General features: G+C 49.8%; 2 protein-coding genes across 7 annotated transcripts; both read right to left on the bottom strand.

Annotated features, from left to right (window-relative positions):
- Nucleotides 1–653: 653 nt before the first annotated feature.
- Nucleotides 654–4,239, bottom strand: PSRC1 (proline and serine rich coiled-coil 1). 5 transcript variants are annotated; one of them, XM_036344713.1, is made up of 8 exons: nucleotides 4,112–4,168; nucleotides 3,722–3,774; nucleotides 3,574–3,631; nucleotides 2,709–3,150; nucleotides 2,152–2,363; nucleotides 1,846–1,968; nucleotides 1,435–1,522; nucleotides 1,040–1,216 (listed from the first exon to the last, which is right to left on the bottom strand). In XM_036344713.1, the coding sequence occupies exons 2-8, from the start codon at nucleotides 3,738–3,740 to the stop codon at nucleotides 1,181–1,183; spliced, it is 978 nt and encodes a 325-aa protein (XP_036200606.1). In that variant the 5' UTR covers nucleotides 3,741–3,774; nucleotides 4,112–4,168; the 3' UTR covers nucleotides 1,040–1,180. The 5 variants fall into 5 exon arrangements, with proteins under 5 accessions (XP_036200604.1, XP_036200603.1, XP_036200602.1 ...); XM_036344711.1 differs by having other exon boundaries at nucleotides 654–1,216; nucleotides 1,435–2,094; nucleotides 2,177–2,363; nucleotides 2,838–3,150; nucleotides 4,112–4,167; XM_036344710.1 differs by having other exon boundaries at nucleotides 654–1,216; nucleotides 1,435–2,056; nucleotides 2,148–2,363; nucleotides 4,112–4,165.
- A 5,193-nt stretch (nucleotides 4,240–9,432) lies between these two features.
- On the bottom strand, nucleotides 9,433–20,061 carry MYBPHL (myosin binding protein H like). Of its 2 annotated transcripts, none has more exons than XM_036344939.1 (9): nucleotides 19,392–20,061; nucleotides 14,355–14,443; nucleotides 13,640–13,835; nucleotides 13,283–13,422; nucleotides 12,980–13,175; nucleotides 12,744–12,880; nucleotides 11,542–11,728; nucleotides 10,640–10,686; nucleotides 9,433–9,644 (listed from the first exon to the last, which is right to left on the bottom strand). In XM_036344939.1, exons 1-8 carry the CDS (start codon nucleotides 19,636–19,638, stop codon nucleotides 10,676–10,678), a joined length of 1,203 nt encoding a protein of 400 aa, XP_036200832.1. In that variant the 5' UTR covers nucleotides 19,639–20,061; the 3' UTR covers nucleotides 9,433–9,644; nucleotides 10,640–10,675. The 2 variants fall into 2 exon arrangements, with proteins under 2 accessions (XP_036200832.1, XP_036200833.1); XM_036344940.1 differs by having other exon boundaries at nucleotides 9,435–9,644; nucleotides 12,980–13,139; nucleotides 19,392–20,059.
- Between the last annotated feature and the right edge of the window lie 1,300 nt (nucleotides 20,062–21,361).

The following is a 21,361-nucleotide window of genomic DNA, read 5'->3' as shown; positions in this document are numbered from 1 at the left end:
CGTGAAGTGTCCTGGTATCTTCTGCCTGAGGCAGTCAGGGAGGCTGAAGACTCGTAAGTGCCCCTCAGCCCATAAGTACAGCAGACAGGATTCTGCTCCATTCTCCTGTCCTGAAGGGACACCCAAGTTTAATATATAAATACTTGTCCTAGCTCGTTTGGCTCAGTGGATAGAGTGGCAGCCTGTGGACTGAAGGTTCCCTGGTTCGATTCCGATCAAGGGCACATGCCCTGGTTGTGGGCTCAATCCCCAGTGGGAAGTGTGCAGGAGGCAGCCAATCAATGATTCTCTCTCATCACTGATGTTTCCCTCTCTCTCTTCCTTCTTCTCTGAAATCAATAAAAATATATTTAAAATGTAAATACTTTATCGAGACCTTGACTTGACAGCCTCGCACACTGTGAATTAAGCTCTACTTAACTTGACCTGGACCTTTTAATAACATTCAAACCCTTGGAAAAGGCAGCCTGCTTCCAGCTAATACCAACAAGGGGGTAGTTACAGCCTGATTCGCTGGAATCTCGAGGCCCTAGGGCCTATTCAGGCTCCTCCGCCTGGGAAGCCCATCCTGGCTCCCTCTTTGGAATTACACAGGTGTTCACTCTAAATGTGTTAGAAACTGGAGCAGGATTTGCTTTCACATACGCAGAGAATATAAAAATACACTCACTTTATTTTAGAAAAGTATAGACCAAAGGAGTCAGTTTATCATAAACTGGCCTGTTACGATTCACAGAATTCACAGGAAGCAAGTTCCGGAGGCCAGGTGCCTGCCTCTGCTTCGCCAAACAGGCCGGAGTCCAGTAGGGGATGTGATACAGGAGGACTGCTCCTGGGAGAGCAGGGAGGTCAGCGACAGAGGCCATTCCCATGTTCATGCCCAGTGACCCTCAGCCTGGGGATGAACACAGAGTGGGGGTGGATGAGGACAACCCACTTCTCATCTGTTTGTTCATTTCACTGCTGGGAGGTGACTTCTTTTCCCTAATATTCCAATCTGGAGAGTTTGAATCCCCTCCAGCTCCACCCTAATCCACCCCATCTCCCTGGGCACCAGCCGTGGTGGCATCTCTTCCTCTTGCCCCGGAGCCAGAATCTGCAGGAGTCCGGAACTGCCTCCAATGCGAGGGCTTGGGAGGCCGGAGAGGAGGCGAGTCCAGGCAGGGACTGTCGTGGTTGGTTACTGAATTCTTGCTTGCTGTCCTGATCTCTTTACCTAAAGAGACAGCAGAAGGAGGAAGTGCTGGATTGCCCTTCTTCCTCGAGCCCATGTCACCCAGCTGAGCTCAAGTTTCTCAGGAAGAAACGGGACACCCCAACTTCCAGGCTCCCCTCCTCTCCGCCATCTTGCCACACAGGATTCAGGGCTGATGCACCCAAAAGCTCAGAAGCCCAGAGGACAGAGGAGAGAGAGAGCACCCTAACCAGCCTTACCTGGTAGGTGCTGGGGCTGCAGCCTTCCGGGGTGGCTGCAGATGGCTGCGAGTGGCACCAGGAAGATTTGGTCGCTGGGAAACAGGAACTTGATTTGGGCCCACAAAAGAAATGGGTTATCAGAAAGGTCAAGTGACCGCCTCACAAAGATCAACACTGGATGAAGGCAGGGTGAGTTTTGGATTAGTGCTTTCCCTCTCACCCAAGGTAAAAACATTTGAAAGGTATTTGAAAACAAAGGCTCAAACTCTTGGTCCAGTCCCACATTCTCTTCAAACTCACCATCTTCAAATAGAGTTGTAACGAAGATGGAGAAAGTGGTCACTGTTACTAGCTCTGGGAGAGTGCAGAGCTGGCCGAGGGTAGGTATTCTTACTCCTAACTTCCTGTCCGATGTCCGTTCCTCCTTACCTCTGTGCCCTGCAGCACCTGGTCTTGGAAGTCCTTTCCGAGTTGACACTGAATCTGAAGCTAGGGCACCTCTGCTGGGTGGTACACTCCGGCTGCTGAGTGGCACTCGGCTGACAGGCTTGGGGATGGCTGAGGGGACAGGTAGTCGACTGGAAGGTTTAGCAGCTGCTCCCTGTGGCCGAGACAGGCGCTGACAGTTGCTGGTAGAAGGCTGTGGGGCCAAGACCGGTCTGACGGGGATTGGCGGGCCTGGGGCAGAGGGATATTAGGGTAAGCTCCACATCCTCCCTCTTCCCATTTACCCCCAGCTTTGCTCCCTGGGTCCTCGCACTTGCTGTTGCTCTCCCACTGGGCCCAGCTTTCCCCCGGGTTGGAGGAGTTGATCGGGCTGGAGGAGTTGATCGGGTTGGAGGAGTTGATCGGGCTGGAGGAGTTGATCGGGTTGGAGGAGTTGATCGGGCAAGAGGAGAAGATGCTGGGCTTTTGGATGTGGGGAACAGATTGCAAGTGGGCGACTCCTGAAACACACAGAGAGAGAGGGGAAAAAAAAAAAAGCTAAAATGGAAAAAGAATCTGTTCTGCTGGCTGAGGGATGGAGGTGGAGAGTTGCCTAGATCCCAGTAAGGAAGGGCAGCAGCTAGCTGCTAACTTCATCACCACCACCACCATTTATTGAGAGCTTATGATAGACGTTATAGAGTTCTGCACAGACACAGTGGAAAGTGCATGGCTTATGGTATCTCATTTAATTCCAACAATTCTGTGAGGTAGAATTTCACTATCCCCATTTTCCCAACAAGGAGCCACTCTATGCCTGAACTGTGTCTGGGGCCACACATCCAACCCAGAGCCGCTACACTCACCCTCTTCCCACTGGAGGGCTTCTTTCCAGATGCTGCCCGAAGAGCCCTGGCGGACCCCTTCCTATCGCTGCCCCGGAGTCGGGGTGTCAGGCTGCTTGGAGAGGGGGTGCTCCGAGCGGAAGAGCTCACAGTGGGCAGCAGGTCTCGGACAGGACTGTCCTTCAGCACAAAGGTCTCCCTCCGCGGGCTGGGCTTCACCCTGCGCGGCCCCGGGCTCTCGCCTGCCCTCTCGCGCTCCTGCAGGGCGCACTGCTCCAGCTGCGCCGCCAGCCTGTTGGCCTCATCGAGGACCTCTTCCATCTTCGCTGGGCTGAGGCGGCCTAAGCTGAACCTCACGCCCTGGGGGGTGGGGGCCACTGCATTGAGGTCGCCCCGGTGGGAGAGGCCCCGCCGAAGGGGTTTCTCTGGAGTTGCCAACACTGGTATGTCTTCCTCCTCACGACTGAGACAGAAAACAAACCAGTCACCACACAGAGGAGAGCAGGAGTCTGCGACACAGCAGAGCCAGGGACACAACCCCAAACCCCAATGCCCATGCTGGCCTCTAGGTGCTGAGACACCTGCTTCCGTGAAGCCTAAGAGGCCGTTAGCATTTACTGGCATTGGAGATCACTCGGGGATGAGGATGCAGCGAATCCACTTACCCTTCTTAACACCCTGCAACCTCATTCCAGCTTCTCCCTTCTCCCCTTGCCCAGTAATGGTGTCTTAGGGGCCCAAGCAAACCAGTCACCAGCCGCCCCAGTGCATCCCAACTTGGTAAATTACCAACCCAGGCCCCAGAGGCCAAAAATTCAGCGGGGGGGGGGTTAGAACAGAAGCATCATTGGAGGAAAGTAAGCAGCATAAAGAAAGAGGCTGGTACCTGTCCGATGGTGACAGCCCTCCGAAGTCCAAGGTCTCATCCACTATAAACTTTACATCTGCAGGGGAGGGAGGAATGAATGCCCGTTGTGGGTCCCTAAGGTGCTCCCAATTGCAGGGTCTCAATCTTCCCTTCCGGATGTCCTTACCTTCCTGCAAATCGCCCATGTTCCAGCCCGCAGGAGCAGCACGCAGCTTGGACCTGAAGTGGAGACAAAGCACACCTTTCCTCGGGTCTCCATCCTGCCCAAGGCTCCCGGCTAGACTCAGAGCGCCAGCCAGGGGTCACGCTGCCATCAAGCAAGCGTCCCAGGAGGAGCACCTGCACGGGTTCACCGCCGTTACCTCCGGGGACGGTGCGGAGAGCTCCCCCTACACCCTTATCGCCCTCCGCAGATGGCCCTCCCGCCCCCTGCGAGCCCGCCTCTCCGCGTTGGGGGCGCTCTACGCGCCCATATTCCTCCCACCCACCGTCCTGCGGGCTCTTCCTCTCCCCAAGCCACCTTTCCACGCCCCGCGGGAGCACACCCGCAGCCTACCGCGAGCTCTCACTTCCCGCCCCGTCGCATCTCCCGCGGACGGAGCTTTCCTCCCACCACTTAGTCCCGGGAATCAGCTCCGAGGGGGCGGGGCTCCTTTCGAATCTCTCAGGCCCCACCCACTCCGACCACACGCGTGCAGTGATTGGCGGATCCCGGCGTCCTCAGCCCTCGGGGGGCGGGGCGGCGGCGGGCAGCTGGCCGGAAGTCTACAAGTTGGGGGCGGGCTGGAGAGCGGTTCCCAGAAAGACTCCATCCGGGGGTCTGCGGCGGGGACGCCGGGAGCGCGCACTCGTGCGCCTGGAGGTCTTCGCGCGACCTGGAGTGTGGGGTTTGCCCCTCGTCACCCCCTCTTTTCCGCCTCCTCCTCGTTTTGCTTGGCGGAGCGGGGGCTGCGGCTCCCGGGACCCGCGCGGTCACCTGACGCCCCTCGCGGCTGTGGGCCGAACGCTCCGCCTGAGGAAATTCGTTTCCTTGGGCTCCCGCCACATGCCCGCGCCGCTTTTGCCAGATTTCCTCAGGGTTGACCTTTCGTGCTTACGGAAACACCTAAACATCCGTAATTTAGGTATGTTGAGGTTGTCAGAGGAGGACAGGCAGCTGCCACGGCTTTTAAAGCAGGAACGTTCACAGAGCCTAAGGCAGCCAAGGTGTGACGACAGCACAGGGAGCGTGGTCCGCGGTGTAACTGTAGGGGGCCGGGTGGGACTAGACTAACCGGGAAGGCTCACCTCATCTCTCTATATAAAAGCCTAAGTGGCCGGTCCACCAGTCGCTATGACGCGCACTGACCACCAGGGGGCAGAAGCTCACCGCAGGAGCTGCCCCCTGGTGGTCAGTGTCCACCCACAGAGGGAGCGCCGTCAGCCAGAAGCCTGGCTCACAGCTGGCGAATGCAACTGAGGCCGCGGAGCCTCTCCCGACTCCGCAGCAGTGGTACCCAGCCCGGTGCTACCGAGCAGCTGGCCAGATAAGCCTGAGTGGCCCAACGCCGGCTCAGGCTCCTCCCTGGCTGCCTGTCGCTTGGCGCACTGCTACATCCCTCAAGGGATGTCCGACTGCCAGTTTAGGCCCTGTCCCCATCTATACTAAAATGGCAATATGCAAATTAACCGTCACTCTGCGACAAAGATGGGACACTTGGCTTCCTTCAGGCGGGATGCTTGGCTTCCTTTGTTGCCCCGGCCGCCGAGAGCCGGTCTCTGGGTGGTGGCCGTGGAGCCGACCTGAGCTGGTGGGAGGCAGCTCCCGCCGGAGCAAAGGCAGGAGGCAACTCTGGCCCAGAACAAAGGTAGAAGGCGGTGGCCAGAGCGAAGGCCCGGGTCCTGGGTGCTGGAGGGAAGCCAGTGCCGGCAACAAAGGGGAAGGAAGGCCTATTGCACGAATCTTTGTGCATCAGGCCTCTAGTATGTATATATATGAAAACTGGCAGTCAGACATCCCCCCAGATGGTGAGGGGGTGAGGCCAAGCTGAGGGACCCTGCACAAATCCGTGCACCGGGCCTCTAGGAAGTTATATAAATATCTAACCACCATGCTATACACCTGAAACTAATAATATTGAATGTGCATTGTAATTGAAAACTAAAATAATTCAAAAAATAAAAAGTGATGGAAAAGAAAAAAAGGGGGGGGGCTTTAACGACAGGGAGAATTAGGTTCAAATTCAGTGCTGACTCCTGGGTGTACATGGGAGGCAGGCTTGAGCCTCTTTTTCTATTTGGCCCCTGGGTTTTCTGTGAAGGGAAGATCCTGACAGTGATATGATTCAGAGCATAATTATGAATATCAGGTTTTACTCCATGTGCCTGGGAGCTTTTGAGGGGGTTTGTAACTTTCTCCCTCTAAACTCAAGGCTGTGTTCATAAACCCCTGAAGCCTCCTTATTAGGGGTTTTCTCTCTGTTGTTTCCAGATGTTGCCTGGGAATAGACGGGGCCACAAGTCAACAGAGCTTCTCAGAAATGTTCTAAAGATTTTTGTCCTAAAAGTGGCCAGAGAGCTTTCCTGTAAACCAGGGGTGGGGAACCTTTTTTATGACCAAGGGCCAGTTGATATTTATAACATCATTCCCGGGCCATGCAAAAGTATCCACTTAAAAATTAGCCTGGTGTATTTTGTCAAACATTTAATTAACTCGCCCTTAATGCCTTGGCAGGGCCAGACCAAATGATTTCAGGGGCCTTATGCCCGGCCGTGGGCCAGCCGTCCTCCCCCCCCCCCCCCGCCTCCCCACCCCTCCCCTGCAAAGAGTCTGAACTTGAGTCTCCAGCACTTGTGGCCATCATTTGGGCCATTTGTGGGCTATTTTTTTTTTTTTTCTCCTTCCTGGTTTTCAGTGCTACAGTTGAGATGGTGAGGTTTGCAGGAATGAGATGTTGCTGTAAAAAAATGCCACAGGGAGCAAAGGAACCTTGGAATTTAATGGCGTGACCAGGGAAAGGGTGGGGAGGCTCAGAACCTGCAAGCTTAGGTGAGGAAGACCTGAGAGAGGAGGATGGCTTCTTCTCCCCAGGTTTGTGGGTGAATGTGGGATTTTAGTTGCTTGTAGGATTCAGGTTCTGTGGAGGTGGGGAAGCCAGAACCAGATGCCTCCCTCTCTCCGTGGCAATGTAGAGATTTGGAGGAAAGAAGCTGTTAATTAACTGTACTTTTTTCTTCCCCTAGGAACAGCCTGGGTGGGGAAACGCTGCACTTACTTCTTCACCCACCTTCAGGTAAGCGGGGGAAGCAGTTTTAGCAAATTGGAAGTTAGTGTCTCCTAAGGAAACTCATCTTCAATTTTTTATCGCCGAATGATGATTTTGAAAGCTCTCCCTGGAGCACGTCTGCCTTTCCCTCCCCCCATGCATTAGTTACCATTACCTTCCTCACTCCCAAGCTCCAAGAGCCCTTCCTTTATCTCTATAACTTGTTTCCTAAGCCCATTTCTTCTAGGAGTTACTTTTCTAGCTCTGTGATTTTACAAATAAATGTTCTCTTATTGAAAACAAAACAAAAACAATGGAACTACTTTCTCTTTCAAATGACAACAAAGTCAGAAAAACAGATTTTAGGTACAATCGGCATAAAGCTACTAATCAGGGAACTATTTGTCTCCCTCAACCCCAAATGGTATATATATATGAACAGGTGGATAAATAATAAATAAGTGAATTAATGAAGAAATTACACCCCCTTCCAGACACATGGTAGGTCTTCATTCAGAAGGCACTCCACAGTGTTGAATGCATAAATGAAGAAATTAAGGGTTCCATTCCAGTTCTCCTTGAATGCAGAAAGAGTAACTATGACTGCGGGTCTTATTCAGTGTGCAGATTTTATTTCTTCACCATGAAGGTTAAGAATGTATGAACTTTAAGGCATAGCCCTTGAGCATTTTAACAAACAGCAGAGGCATGGGGCTGTGGGCTAAGGCCAGAGGTCTGGCTGATCCTGAGGGCATCATTGCTGCGCATTCACTCCTTCCTGACCTAGGCCCTGCTTGGTTGGAGCTCCCCCTTGGCCATTGTTACATGACTAGTTGGCTCTGGTCTCTGCCCCTCACCCCCAACAGTCTCAGCAGGGATTACGTGCATTAGACCCTACAAATGATCTCTGTGACTGTTTTCTCAGTTTTCTCAAGGATGGTACATAAGCAGTCATATTCTAGATACATAGGAAGAAGTTAATTTATAATAGACCATGGATGCCTTGGGGCATTAGCACTTAATTCCCATAGAACTTCAGTTGAGAGAGGCTGGCATAGATACTTTGCCTCAACTTAAAATAGACCTTCGATCTGAACAGAAAAGGCTTTCACACTCCTCTCAGCAATACATCTCCTTCCTCCTCAAAACCTTGCCTAATATTTACTAGGTCCTGGAAATCTTTTCTTTCTTAAGCCCATACCTGCTACAGTGAGGATCACTGAGTGAAAGAGGTGAAGGAAAATAGGGAAGGCTCCAGCTCAAACACACCTGGTTCAAATGCTAGCTCTGCTCCTACCACCTGCATACTTGGAACAACTTATGAGCTTCAGTTTACTCATTTATTAAATGAATATTAAAGAGACAAAGCTCTTAGTTCCATGACTGCTGCATAGAAGGCTATTTGCGTTATATATACAGTGGGGCAAACGTAGATTTACGGTTGTTCATATGGAAAAGAATACAATAATAACAATACAAGAATAAACTGTTTTGCATACTCACAACTATAAAGCTACTTTTGCCCCACCCTATTACTGTATGTAACAAACCACCCCAATATTCAGTGGCTTGAAAAAAAGCAGCCATGTATCTGCTCATGATTTAATTTGGGCAGGACTCTGCAGGGACAACTAGTCTCTACTCCACAGGGAGTAGACTGGGCTTGACTATGGCTGAAGGGTCCAAGAGTCTTGGTGTCTAGAGCCTTGTTACTGTCTGTCAGCTAGGGTTTGGTTGTCCTATATGTGACCTCTAATAATTCCGTAATCTATCCTGAAATTCTTTACATGGGAGCCAACTTGCAAAAACAAACAGAAACTACTAGACTCCTTAAGGTCTAGAACTGTTCCAGCATCATTTCCGCTGCATTCTTTTAGTCAGAGCAGGTTGCATAGTCAGCCCAGATTCAGAGGAAGAGAAATAGATGCCAACTCTTTTTTTTTTTTTAAATGATTTTAGAAAAAGAGAGAGGAAGGGAAGTAGGGAGGGAGATAGGAAGGTGAGAGTGAAGGAGGTCGGGGGGTTGGGGAGAGAAGAGAGAGAGAGAAAGAAACAGAGAAACATCGATTTGTTGTTGAAAGAGGAGTCTGTTCCACTTACTCATGCATTCATTGGTTGATTCTTGTATGTATCTTGACTGGGGATCGAACCCACAACTTTGGCATTGGGATGATGCTCTAACCAATTGAGCTACCCAACCAGGGCAATGCTAACTCTTGATCACCATGCCCAACCTAGAATGGGAGGAATTGTTGCTGTCTTTTGCAGATTCCATCACAGAATGCCTTTAATATGTTATTTGTTAGAAGAATAAAAACAAATGTAAGCAAGAACACCTCACTTTAATTCTTTCCCTGGGGCTTAATAAGAATATGCTGCAATTTCTTCAGTGTCTCCAAGCCCTCAAGTCTTAGTGCTCTGTCTCTAATTAGCGAGGTATGTATTTATGTGTCCTGCTGTCTGGATGTGCCTCCTGTTGTTATCCAACTTTTACTGGAAAGCCCAGAGAGGAAGAGGCAAGTTACCTTCAGCATCTCTTTCAGCACCTGGTACCGAATAGAGTTGAACTCAGTTCTGTCACACACTGTCTAGGGACAAGGACAGTATTAGAAACCTCTGTGGAAGAGAAAGTGGGTATCGGAAGAGAAAGAGGAATCTGAGGTTTTCTGAAATTGCAAATAGTCTGGCTTGAGATTTCCAACTTTCTAAATGGTTTTCCCACATGGAAAGGCACAAACAGATGGACACTTATGCACTGAGGAGCCTCCCATTTATTTAGATCTGTCCAAACCAGATGCTGTACCGAAGCTCCTTAAGAACACAATCTCAGCACAGTCAGGCTTCCTGGAGGCACAGAAAAGAGAGCGTTTGTTATGGCCGTAACAGCTAGCAGCCAGAGCACATACAGGGTGGTATGAATTCTCTGCTTACCCTGCCTCATTGCTGGGCACTGGCTGGGCGAGAGGTAAAAGGACAACTAACACTAACCCAGCACAATACTGATGCAGAGAGGGAACTGAGGGATGGCAAGAGAACTGTCTTTGCAAGCCAATTGGCAGAGAGTTCTTCTGAGAAGTTTGTACTTTAATGCATCCCTTAGGGTTTTCATTTGCTATTTATCAATGATAAGCTCCTGGGATTGAATTCATTCTCAATTTTTATCAGCCAGGAGCTGCAAGTAGGAGGAGACATTGGGAACCCATTCTCTTTAATTCTCTCATGAGCTTCTCTTTCATCTCACTCATCAGTTTGTACACAACATTTCTACTGTGAATGATTTAGAATCTGAAGGCGCTATCCAATTCTAAACAATGATCTGAGTTGCCATTTGCTTATAATGTGCTGCTTGGAACCACATACCCACATTTTCAATTATCCTCTTGCAGGAGAAGGAATCCATAAACTTCAAAGTAAAAAAAACAACAGGCACTGGATCTGTTTTTCACCATGCTTATGATACTGAAGTAGAAACAATCGACAAGAGCAGCTTCCTTCTCCTTTCCCTTGCTGCCACCATGTGGTGGTGGTGACCCTTGCCCATCCTCTACTCCTGGTTATTCCTTTAACATTTTTCTTACAGCATCTGCCCACCTCCCTCCCACAGATCCCCCTGACAATTAGGCAGATGCTATCACTCTTCTTCAGAGGAGCGTAAATTCCTATCATGAACTTGAGTAGTATAGATAGATAGAGCATATGGCAAAAGTAGATTTCATCTATGATAAATTTCCTCCATGGGAATGATAGGATTGAAAGGCTCAGGAATTCACATCTGCCCATGTCTCAACAACACTAGCCATAAACATGGAACATTCAGACACCTGTTTCTCTCTCCTTACCTTTCTCAAGGGTTGTCCATGTCCTCTTCGGGAGCCTCAAAGAGGAGCTGCAAGAATTCAGACATTTCCCAATGTTAATATCTCAGAAATCTCTGGGAAACCTTTCAGAGTCCTGGGAAGGGGTATGCTTCTCAGTTTTTTGGGGAGAGTCCATGGTGCTAATGAGTAGTCTATGCATAGAGAAGAATAGTATATGTAATTCATTCTTCACACAAAGAGTGCCTGCTGTGTGTCAGAAACTGGGCTCAATGCTGGGGGTTTGGGGAGGAGAGACAAAGGCAGATAAAATTGTCCACCCTCATAGTGCTCATAGTTTAATGGGGAAACAGATCAGTAAATTGATAATTATAAAAACAAAGTGCTAAATGCAATGATGGAGATCTGAACAAGGTGACAGTAAATGAATGAATGAATACTTTAAAAGAGGTAGAGAGATGTGCAATATTTTCTTTTAACAAACCAGCGGGCACAGTTCTCTGGTTTGTTTAAAAGCCCAATAAACAGCTGCAGCTTTCTTGAACTGAGTCAGAAGATTGTATTTTGAGCACGCGCGTGCGTGCATGTGTGTGTGTGTATGAGTATGTGTGTGTTTAAAGTGATCTGGGTGAGGACCAGGAAACTTGGGCTCTTTCCACCATAGTGCCAACTCCTCATTTAACCAACATTGGAAATCTTGAGTAATCAATCAGCTCCCTGTATGTTAAGTTTCTCTTTTGCAAAATTGAAATAGCAACTCTTCCTATATTGTAGAATTATATACATCCTGATGTTGACTTTGATGAAAGGGCCTGAAGGGGGAAACAAATTAAGCCCTTTTCCATCTAGGCTGTGTCTCTGCCCCAACTTTTTCACCCGTGGAGAAAGGACATGACTTCACCCTAAGGCATGAGTTCTGTGCTTACTCGTCACATCCACCCGACAGTCCACGGACGCCTCCCCCAGGGGGTTAACCGCCTTGCAGGTGTAGATGCCCCCATCGAAAGGACCAGGCTTGCGGATCTCCAGTGAGCAGATTCCCAAATGAGTGAGGGCTCTGTACTTGGGGTTGCCTTGGATATCCATGTTGTTCTTCAGCCAGACAATCTTTGGCTAGAAGATAAGGATGAGGGGGCATCAGGGGGGGTAAGAACCAATTGTTCTTTCTGTGCTCAGTCTCTGAGACACTTTGCCTTCAAGGTTTGGGGACACACCGGCCAGAGGAGCAGGAGCGGTAGGGTGCTTTAGGAACAGATGGTACAGGGATCTAGAAGAGATAATGGCCTCTGGGTAGCTCCCCATCCCTTATATTTGGGAAGGGTTCCCCTTCCGGGATCCTCAACAGCCTCCACGCTCCTCCTCTTGGTTGAAAAGAGCACCTGAAACCTTGCCTTGTTCATCAAGTATTCCTGACTAAAGGAAAAGTGATAACTTCTGTTCTATCCTGCTCAAACAGCCCCTTATGGATCAGAAGAAGTGGGTGTCAGATTTGCCTCTTTTTTGTATATACATTATTGAATCGTTCATATTCTTTCCCACTGTTGGCTTGGGAGTTACTCCTGTCCCTCTGGTTAGAAAGTAGTTTCTAGAGTGGACTTATTGGTATTTTCTTTCTGAAATGTTATGGCCATATAGTCTGACCCAGGACTAGTACACAAAAGGTACTTGGTAAAGGTTTTTATGCCATGTGTGGAGTGGGTAGGTTGCAAATAGACAGGGAACCTTGCTCAGAGTTGTGGCCAAAGGCTCAATTTTAGGCAGCTCGCATGTGCGTGGCCCTGGTCAGATGAAATGAATGCGGTGGGGGAGTAAGGAGAAACCAATGGCACTCCATCACCCCTGCCAGAGAGACAGACAACTTTGGAGCTCATTCCCGATTGCCAGCCGGTCAGAAAGTGACATCTTCAGACATGAGGAACAAACACTAAAAGGAATACGGGGAATATTCTCCACGTTGGCCTGTCTTGGACTCCAAGTGCCCTGATTGTTCCTATAGGACCTGTTATGGAAGAGGCAGATGATGATGATGGGAACAAACGTTCTGGTTGGCATGCTCTTTGACATAGCTAAGGTTAGAGCAGGTGCAGGAAGCAGCATGGCACAGCCGCCCATAGAGCTCCCCACTCACCTTGGGAGAGGCACGGACGCAGCAGAAGAGCTGGGTGTCGTAGCCGGTGACTGTAGTGCAGTTCACCAGAGGTTGGGTGAACTTTGGAGCTTCAGAGAAATCTCGCTGGGCAAACCCCTTAGTCTTGTAAACAGTAACTGAGGTGACCAAGAAAGGCCCTGATGTAGTGCCTGTGATCTCTATCCTCCTTCAAGTCTTTATCCTTCACTTCCCAGCTCAGGGTCTTCGCACCTTACCTGCTTTTTGGATGTGGGCAAGGTCGGCAGTGATGGGGGCCGTCTCACTGAGCCCACACTGGTTCTCAGCAAAGACTCGAAATGCATAGGAATTGCCGATGATGAGGTTGGAGACTGTGAAGCTGGTGCGGTGATAACGCTCCAGCACTGTGAACCACAGCTTTGGGGTCCCAAGAAGATGCCATGAATGAAACACCTGTTTTGTGAACTCAATCCACTTTAGCCCACCATGTGGAGCTATCAGAGCCCCATTCCAGAATGTGCTATGCCTCCTTCCCTTCCTCCCACCCTGCTGGGCCTCACCCCAGATTTTGTGTCAGCCTTCTGCACCGTGTATCCCAGGAGTGCTGCATTGCCTGTGTCTTGGGGAGGTGTCCACTCCAGGGTAGCGTTGGAGTCCCAAACGTCCACCAACTTGATACTCTGCGGAGGGCCTGGCCTCTCTGAAAGGGCCAAGCATGGCACAGGGCAGGGTACAACTCACGTGCGTAGAAACGGCTTCAGGAGTGCCCGTTCTCCTCCTGCTCAGCTACTCCTCCCTCCATCCACTTCTGTGTCCCACACTCAGCGTGTGGGAGCCTCCCTGGATCCCCAGCTCTCTGTGATGCCTGGAGAGGGACCCCCGGAGGACCACCCCATCTCGTGCTCTCCCCACCGTACCGATCACCAAGATGTCAATGGTGGCAGTGGCCTCTAGCCCGCCCAGCTGCACACTGAGCTGGTAGCGACCTGAGTCAGCACGTTGGGCTTCTCGGATGAAGAGGATGGAGTCCTGTTCCCCATTCCGCACACTCACACGACTGGCATCCAAGGCACAGCTATTATGTGTCCAGGTGGCTCGAGGTTTGGGTTTGCCCTGAGAAATAGGGATAAGGCTGTGAGCAGCCCCAAGAGGCCTCTTGACCCTCCCCCCAGTTCCACATGGTGACTTGATTTGCAGCTACAAATTCCTTGAGTTAGAGATTGGTAGACTCTCCCAGGAGACTTCTGTCTTTCAGCAACAGCCTAAGGATCATGGGAAAAGGGGTGGCCTTGAGTCTCCCACCCTCTGTGAGTTTAGGTCACGGACATGCAGGGCAGCTGGGACTAACAATAGCTGCCCAAACTCCCGAGAGCCCTCCCAGCTGAGAGCTCCCAGACCTCTGCAGACCGGGGACACGCATTAGCCTCACCTCTTCACATGGGGCCCAACCCATCCCTCCCTCAGCAGTGCAGATGGAAGGCCCATTTGGCTCTAACTTCTGGTGATATGGCGCCCTTCATTCAAGACCAGGACAACTGCCCCACTGCTAGTAGGACTTTTGGTATCTGTTTCCAAATCAAACCTTGTCCTGGTCCCAGCCAAGGTCCCAGTGTGGGGCTGGGGTCTGATCACCTGGAACGGAATTCGTAGGTTCACAGTGTCTCCAACCTTTCGGATGTAGGTCTGCCTCAGCGCCCGAGGTAACCAGATCTTAGGTTGCTCTGAGTGATGGAAAGGGAGAGAATGGGGTGGTGAGCTTCCTATGGTGGGAAGAGTGGTGCTCAGAGGGAGTGGGTACTGCTTTCAGCTGTGCTCCATGGGCAGGTAATCCAGGCTTAGTAAATTAAGTTCTCTCGTAGGGAATGGGAAGATTGCTCCTATCATCTTGCTGGGGTGTAGGGACAAACAACTGGCTAAAGAACCCTCTAGGGAGCGTCAGTCTTGGCAGCAAGAGCACTGGAGTGGGAACCTGATGCTTCTGTTAATTTATAACCAGCAACTCCTGACTTTCCATCAACTAAGATTTCTTTTTTCTGTTTGTGCACAGACAAGTCCAGTCTGTGTGGTTTGTCTTTCCACCCGTTTGCTACATTTATCCTTAACAACACTCCTTTTGTCAAGGCCACTTTCAATGTTAATTCTGACCTCCAAGTGTCAGCTCTGTACCCCAGTTTGGTGCCAGACCCGAGGAGAAAGCTTTCCCTTCCAGCGCCCTAGACCCACTCAGACAGCACTGATGTCCTTGCAGAGGTCGCTGGCGTCTGGGTGCCCTCCTCTGCATGGCTGCCCTGCTCAGTGCCTGCACAGTGTTCTTCCAGTTTGTGGAGGATCACTTTGTACAAACAATCTGGGACATACTAGATCCACTGCTTACTTACCCTTGACCTCCCAGTGAGAAGAAAGATTAGATCATGTTTATTGGCTTCCAGGGTGAAGACAGGAGATGCTCAGAAAGTGCTGAGTGTGACGTTTGGAAAAGGCCCAGGTATAATTTCTCTCCTTGGCCTCAGGCTGCCTTGACTGAGAAAATGCAAACATCCCACCTGGGTTCCCTTGGTGTCAGCTAAGACAGACACCATTTTCCAGCCTTTTGGGGGCTCCTGTCTCCTCCTTTCTCAGACACATATAGCCCCTGCTGCTGTTCTTTTAAATGGAATGTGACAGTGCCTCAGTTCCCACCAACTTCCCAGCCTCCCCTAACGATTCATTCCTAGCAGTTGGACACTCACTCCCGCCCCACCCCCAGTACAATTGCTTGATAGTGGATTCCAAATTTTTGAAAACATCCATTTCTCTGTAAATACATTCCTAAGCATTCACCCCAATGTACATTTACCTATAAATTGAACTGTTTAAATATATATATATACATTATATACTGCAAAATTTTGAATGATGAAATTTAAAATAAAATAGTGGTTCTGCTTTGTTCTTTCTACCCCTCAATTTTTAGATCGTTGTCTAGAGACCAACAATTTCACTCCCACAGTTACGATCTCAAGATCATCTGGCCTTTGTAAGTGAACATAACCACAAACATTCAGTGCACACTGTCCATTTTATTTACCTAGTTTCCTTTTCTGCTGTGTGCCTTATGTTTTCACTTGGGTTGTGCTGTCTTAGACTGCACTTCACTCCTGCAGGAATGAAGAAGTTCAGGCCCTCCAGTGCTCTGAGCGCCCGTCCTCCCTGAGCCGCTCAGGGTCTGCTAGCCTCAGTAGGAATAGGACAGCCTCAGAGCCCAGGCAGCTGAATGACCCTGCTCTGCTCGCTCTCTGTTTGACTTTGACTTTGGGAGGGGGCGGGGCATGAAGAACAGAAGAAGTGTTTGTGCGATGTGTTGCTCTCCTGGGGCCATCTTGGCAAGCCACCAAGGCGTTGAGAACAGGCGGATATGACTTAAGGGTTTTCTGAAAAAAGAGGGTAGCAATTGAAAAGGAAGGTCAAAACCTCATCTTGTTGGGCTTGGTTCCCCGCTGTTGGATAGGGAAGTCACCCTTCACACTTGCTGGGGAGAGGGCTGGAGGGGAGCCTCCAGAATGTCTGTGTTATGAAGGGCCTAGCTGAGCACCCAGCACAAGGAGCAGACTGGAAGGAAAGGGCTTGGAGAAGGAAACAGTTTTGCTGAGAGTATCATGTCTAGTTGGGAAGCTGTGCTGGACCGGGACTCCTGCTTCCCCATCTGAGCATGGCAAACCTGTCCACACTTCTGTCCTCCAGTATCCACCTGAGACTGGGCACCAAAGCCAAGGCTCTGACTGTGATCTTGCCCCTGGAGGAAGGTGGCAAATAAGGGACACCCTCAAGAATTGAAATGGTTGAGGCGAGAAAAGAAGTCCAAGCTGTCATGCCTAGAAGATGTGCTTGCTGAGCTCTGCTCTGCTCAGACTTCAGGGAGGAAACAGGCTTCTGTAGATGGGTGTGTGCTCATGTATCTGTTTCCACGTGGTGTTCCTTTTGCTTCTTAGAAAAATACCTTGCTAAGTGTTAGCATAGTTTCACCTAAACTACAGAAAAACATGAAAGAAATGGGTTGATGTAGCACATAAGCTAAGAGAGGGAGGGGAATTAGGAGGAGGATGAGAAGAATGGCCCTGAGATCCAGAGGGGATCCCAACAGGGGCAGAGAGAGAAGAGAGGCTGTCAGCTAGGATGGTGGTCTTCTCCTCCCCGGAGGTCTCCTGTGAAGTTCTTTGTTTATAAGTGAGACTCCCTGACACAATGATGAGTAGATAGGGGACAAACTGAAGTTACTAGACTGCTCCAGCTGAGGTTCAGTAGGTGAGGATGTGGCTTTCAGCAGGCTCCCAGGCCCCCATTGGAGGGCAAAGGATGGTTTGAGGCTAAAGCAGCTGACAAAGTGTGGGAGGTGGCAGAAGAGTGTTTGACAGCTCCAGGTGCCTGGGCAGCAAGCAGCAGGCACTTCCCCAGCTCAACCCGGCCTTCTTGTGTGCCCTGCAAACAAGAGCAATCTGACCCTTTGCTGAGAATGTTAATAGGGGGGCTTATTTGGGGCATCTCTCTTCACACCTCCATAGCCCAGTGAGGTGTGAATTGTACTGACCTTGAGGAAACATGGCTTTCTCCTTCTCTGATGCCAGGAGGGATGTGAACCAAAGACTAGAGCCCGAAAACATGGCTCTTAGCTGTGTCTCTCTTAGTGCTGTATTTCTCTCAGACAGGACGATATCTAATTCTTTCTTGAAAATTAGTAGTGAAGATCACCTAAAGTCCAAAAATCTGACTCTTCTTGATTAGAAAATTCCTCCTAGTTCACCCTAATTTCATTCCACTGAAGTTTATGCCCATTTCCTTATTCTTTGCTCATGGGAAAGTTTGTTCATATCCTCTCATAATTCCCTTTCACATGGTTAAAGACTTTTTCTCCAGCAGTTCCCTACTGGCTGTGTAGTCCAGATTGATGTTATGAATTATGGCCTGGAGAGGGAAGAAACAAGATGGACACATTTGCAGAGTGAAGGCGGGGTGTACATGTGTGTGTGTGTGTGAGTGTGTGTGTCATCAGTGAATGGTTACCAGAACATGGCGAATGCACAAGATGAACTCTGGCTTTGAAACATAACCAGAGATTTCCAGGGATCCCCAAAGTACCAGCATTTCTTAGAGAAACATTAGCAGATACTTAGAATGTGGCCTTGGACTTATCAGAAACCTCTCTGGAGGAGTGTGATGGGAAAGGCATATGTGACCTCAGGAACACCTTGTGAAGGACAAGAATGTCTCCTCCTTGAAGAGCATGAAACTAAGGTCAGAAAAAAATAAAAGGACATAGACATAGATAACACTTCTCTGAGAAGACTTATTGCCCTTCCCTGTGGTAGTCTTCCCCTCTGCTGGTGCCTTTTGCCCTGGCTCACTGTCGTTCTCCCCAGCGCTGCTCCAGTCATGATTCCTGGTGATTTCCACAGCCATCCTTCCAACCTCTGCCGGGCCTTACACCATGCCTGCTACTCCTCCAGGAACTTAGTCCTCCCCTGCTTCACCCTTGTTCCTTGGTCATTGTCTAGATCAGTAACTGCAGCCCCTCTATAATCTGAATTACAGCATCCCATTCTCTCATCCCCTCCTCTATGACAGAGATGGCCAATTGCCCACCCAGATTTACATGTTCTCTTCCACAGTATCATGATCTCTGAGAAGGGGCGGCCCCCTTGCCAGTGATATGTGAGTAAAATTGATGAGAATCACTCCTGAACCAAGGCTTTTAAGAAATTAGTTCTCTATTTCTTCTTCCACCTCTGGTCAGCTCAGCTAGACCCAGGTGAGCAGCACGGAGCTGTCGGCAGTGGGGGTGGGAACCAAGGACTGGAAGGGGCACCCACCACCTCCTAGCTCAAAAATGCCTCTTTGCCAAGAGGCTCAGGGAGACCACCATGGAGAAGAAGCCACATGCTTCTCCCAGGAGGGCTCCGCTTCCATGGGGCTCAGATTCTGAGAGGTGGGGTTTCCCATGGGAGCTAGTGGGGGTGTTGGGGTAGGCCCTGGATTCATGGCACTGCCCAGGGAGAGGCAGAGTGTCATGGACTATTCACTACTTAGTCTTCCAATCACAATAGCTTTTCATTTCTCTCTTTTAATCTAGACAGCCACGATCTCACCCTCATTCCCTTTCTGACTGGCATTAGTATAGTAGGTCCTCCTAGTCCAGCCGTGGGCAAACTACGCCGGATCCGGCCCGTTTGAAATGAATAAAACTAAAAAAAAAAAAAGACCGTACCCTTTTATGTAACGATGTTTACTTTGAATTTATATTAGTTCACACAAACACTCCATCCATGCTTTTGTTCCGGCCCTCCGGTCCAGTTTAAGAACCCATTGTGACCCTCGAGTCAAAAAGTTTGCCCACCCCTGTCCTAGCCCCTGTGATAGACATTTTTTAAAGGTAAAAGTATAAACATTATTAGTCATTGTAAAGTGCCACAAACACCATTTACCGAATTCTCAGCTAAAAAAGCAAACACCCAGCAGAGATACAGGAATAGCAAGAAAGAGTCCACCAAGGAAGGGGGTGGGGGGCTCCAACCAATGCTTCTCCGTCCTAAGTCCCCATCCCATGAAGTCGTCAGCTCTGCATAAAGCTAAGGCGGTGCCATCAGGGAGTCGGAATATCCTCCCATCTCCCACCACCCTCCCTAACCCCACGGTCACCTTCTAGAGGGGCCAGGAGCTGAGGAATAGGGCTGCTGGCCCCCTGTCGAGGTGAAGTCTGGGGTTCTTCCGCATCTGCTGGGCTGGCTTCTTTCACCTTCAGCGTGGGTCGTGAGGCCACCTCCGGTGCCGTGACTGCCTCCATGCTGGGCCACCCAAGGCTGGGCTCCAGCGGCAGATTTTCACTGTTGGTGCTGAGAGAGGGGCTGAGCACCTGCTCTTCAGCCTCTCCAGGGGTCCCTGGCATGGGGTTATGTAATTGGGCTGGCTTCTCCCCACCCCGCTACTCCCAGAAGAAGGGCTGAAGCAGGGCTGGGGCAAGAAAGGGGGATCAGACAACAGCCCAGAATAGCCACAGGAGGAGGGCCGAGGTGGCCCTGTTATCTTGGGAGTGAGATGACACCCCTCACGCAGCACCAGGGAGGGAGGAGAGAGCTTGAGCTTCAAATAGCTCCCCCTTCTCCCCTACGCAAAGACCATCCAGACAGGGCTTCTGGCTCCTGTGGGGTTGGGTGACATCTTGACTCCTGACCTCCAGCTCATCCGACATGGTGTTCAGGTCCAAAGAAAGGGGCCCCAGAATTAGCTGAGTGACAGGCACACCTTTAACTCCTCTTTCTCTCTCTACTTCCATATTCAATGAGTTGTAAATTTTTAACTTGACCTTTTGTTGTTGTTGATACTCTCCTGAAGATATTTTTTCCATTGATTTTTAGAGAGAGTGGAAGTGGGGAGGGAGGGAGGGAGACAAAAACATTGATGTGGAGAGACACATCTATTGATTGCCTCCCAAACATGCCCCAACAGGGGTGGGAGCTCGAACCTCCAACCCAGGTGTGTGTCCTTGACCAGGAATTGAACCTACCACCCTTCAGTGTGCCTTCAGGGGCAGGGGCCAAGGCTCTAACCATTTAGCAACACCGGCCAGGGCTTGTCAACTTGACCTTCAAGGGTATGTCCCCATTCTCTCCCCCTCTCCCTAGTGACAGTGGAAGGTAGTCTGCACTCTAGAGCCAGACTACCAGGGCTCATGTTGGCCCATCACCAACTAGTTGTGTGACTTGCGACACATCACAGTCTGTCTTAGTTGTGTTTCCTCATCTGAAAAGTAGAGATGATTGTAACTATAGGGTTGCTGTGAGGATTAAGAGAGGCAATCTGTGTAAAGTGCTTAGCAGAGTATAGCTGACTAAGTGCTCGATAAATGTGAGCTATTTTTAGGTCAGGGCACTTGCCCCTTTGAAAGCTCCCTGGCCTAGCAGATAAAGTACAAAGAAAGTGAGAGGCAGCAGGGGGAGGAGGAAAGCCAGGGGCATAAGGTCAGAAGACTTGAGTGTGACTTTTGGCTATACCGCTCACTCATTAGCTAGGTGACTCTGAGCCAATCACTGCTTCTGAACCACAGGTCTTTGGTCTGTGAAACAAGGATAATGAGGCTAGGGTTGAGTTGAGGATAAAGTGATAAAAATGTAGAGAAGTGGCCAACCCACAGTAGGTGTCAAGTTACATACTGAAGGTCCTATATGATTTCCAGTTTACCAAACCATTGTTCTACATGTGTGTACTCCATCCAAATGATCTGGTTTCCTGTTGTGCTCTTTATCCCCAGAAGCCAGACTGTGTATCTCCTTGGTATATACATCTCTATTTCTATATGGACTTTATTTTTAGAGGTTTAGGTTCACAGCAAAGTTGAATGGAAATATGGAGTTCCCATATACCCCTCCTGACTAGGCCCTTATTTTTTTAAGGAAAAGTGAGTGTGGTTGAATGAATAGGCTCCTTACTCATGGTTACCTTTTAGCTCTCAATTTGGGGGCAGAGTCAATAGGATCCCAATAGTCTGTGTTAGTCTTGGGATGAGGAACAGAAGCCCTCTTTGTGACTTATATAGGGGCTCAGGACCAGGACACACTGTATACATACTTTGGGGTGCAGGAACCTGTTTATCAGGTTCAAGGGGGGGGGAG

The sequence above is a fragment of the Myotis myotis genome, unplaced genomic scaffold (assembly GCF_014108235.1).
Source record: "Myotis myotis isolate mMyoMyo1 unplaced genomic scaffold, mMyoMyo1.p scaffold_m19_p_18, whole genome shotgun sequence".
NCBI lineage: Eukaryota > Metazoa > Chordata > Mammalia > Chiroptera > Vespertilionidae > Myotis > Myotis myotis.
This window is presented reverse-complemented; position numbering and strand designations above follow the sequence as displayed.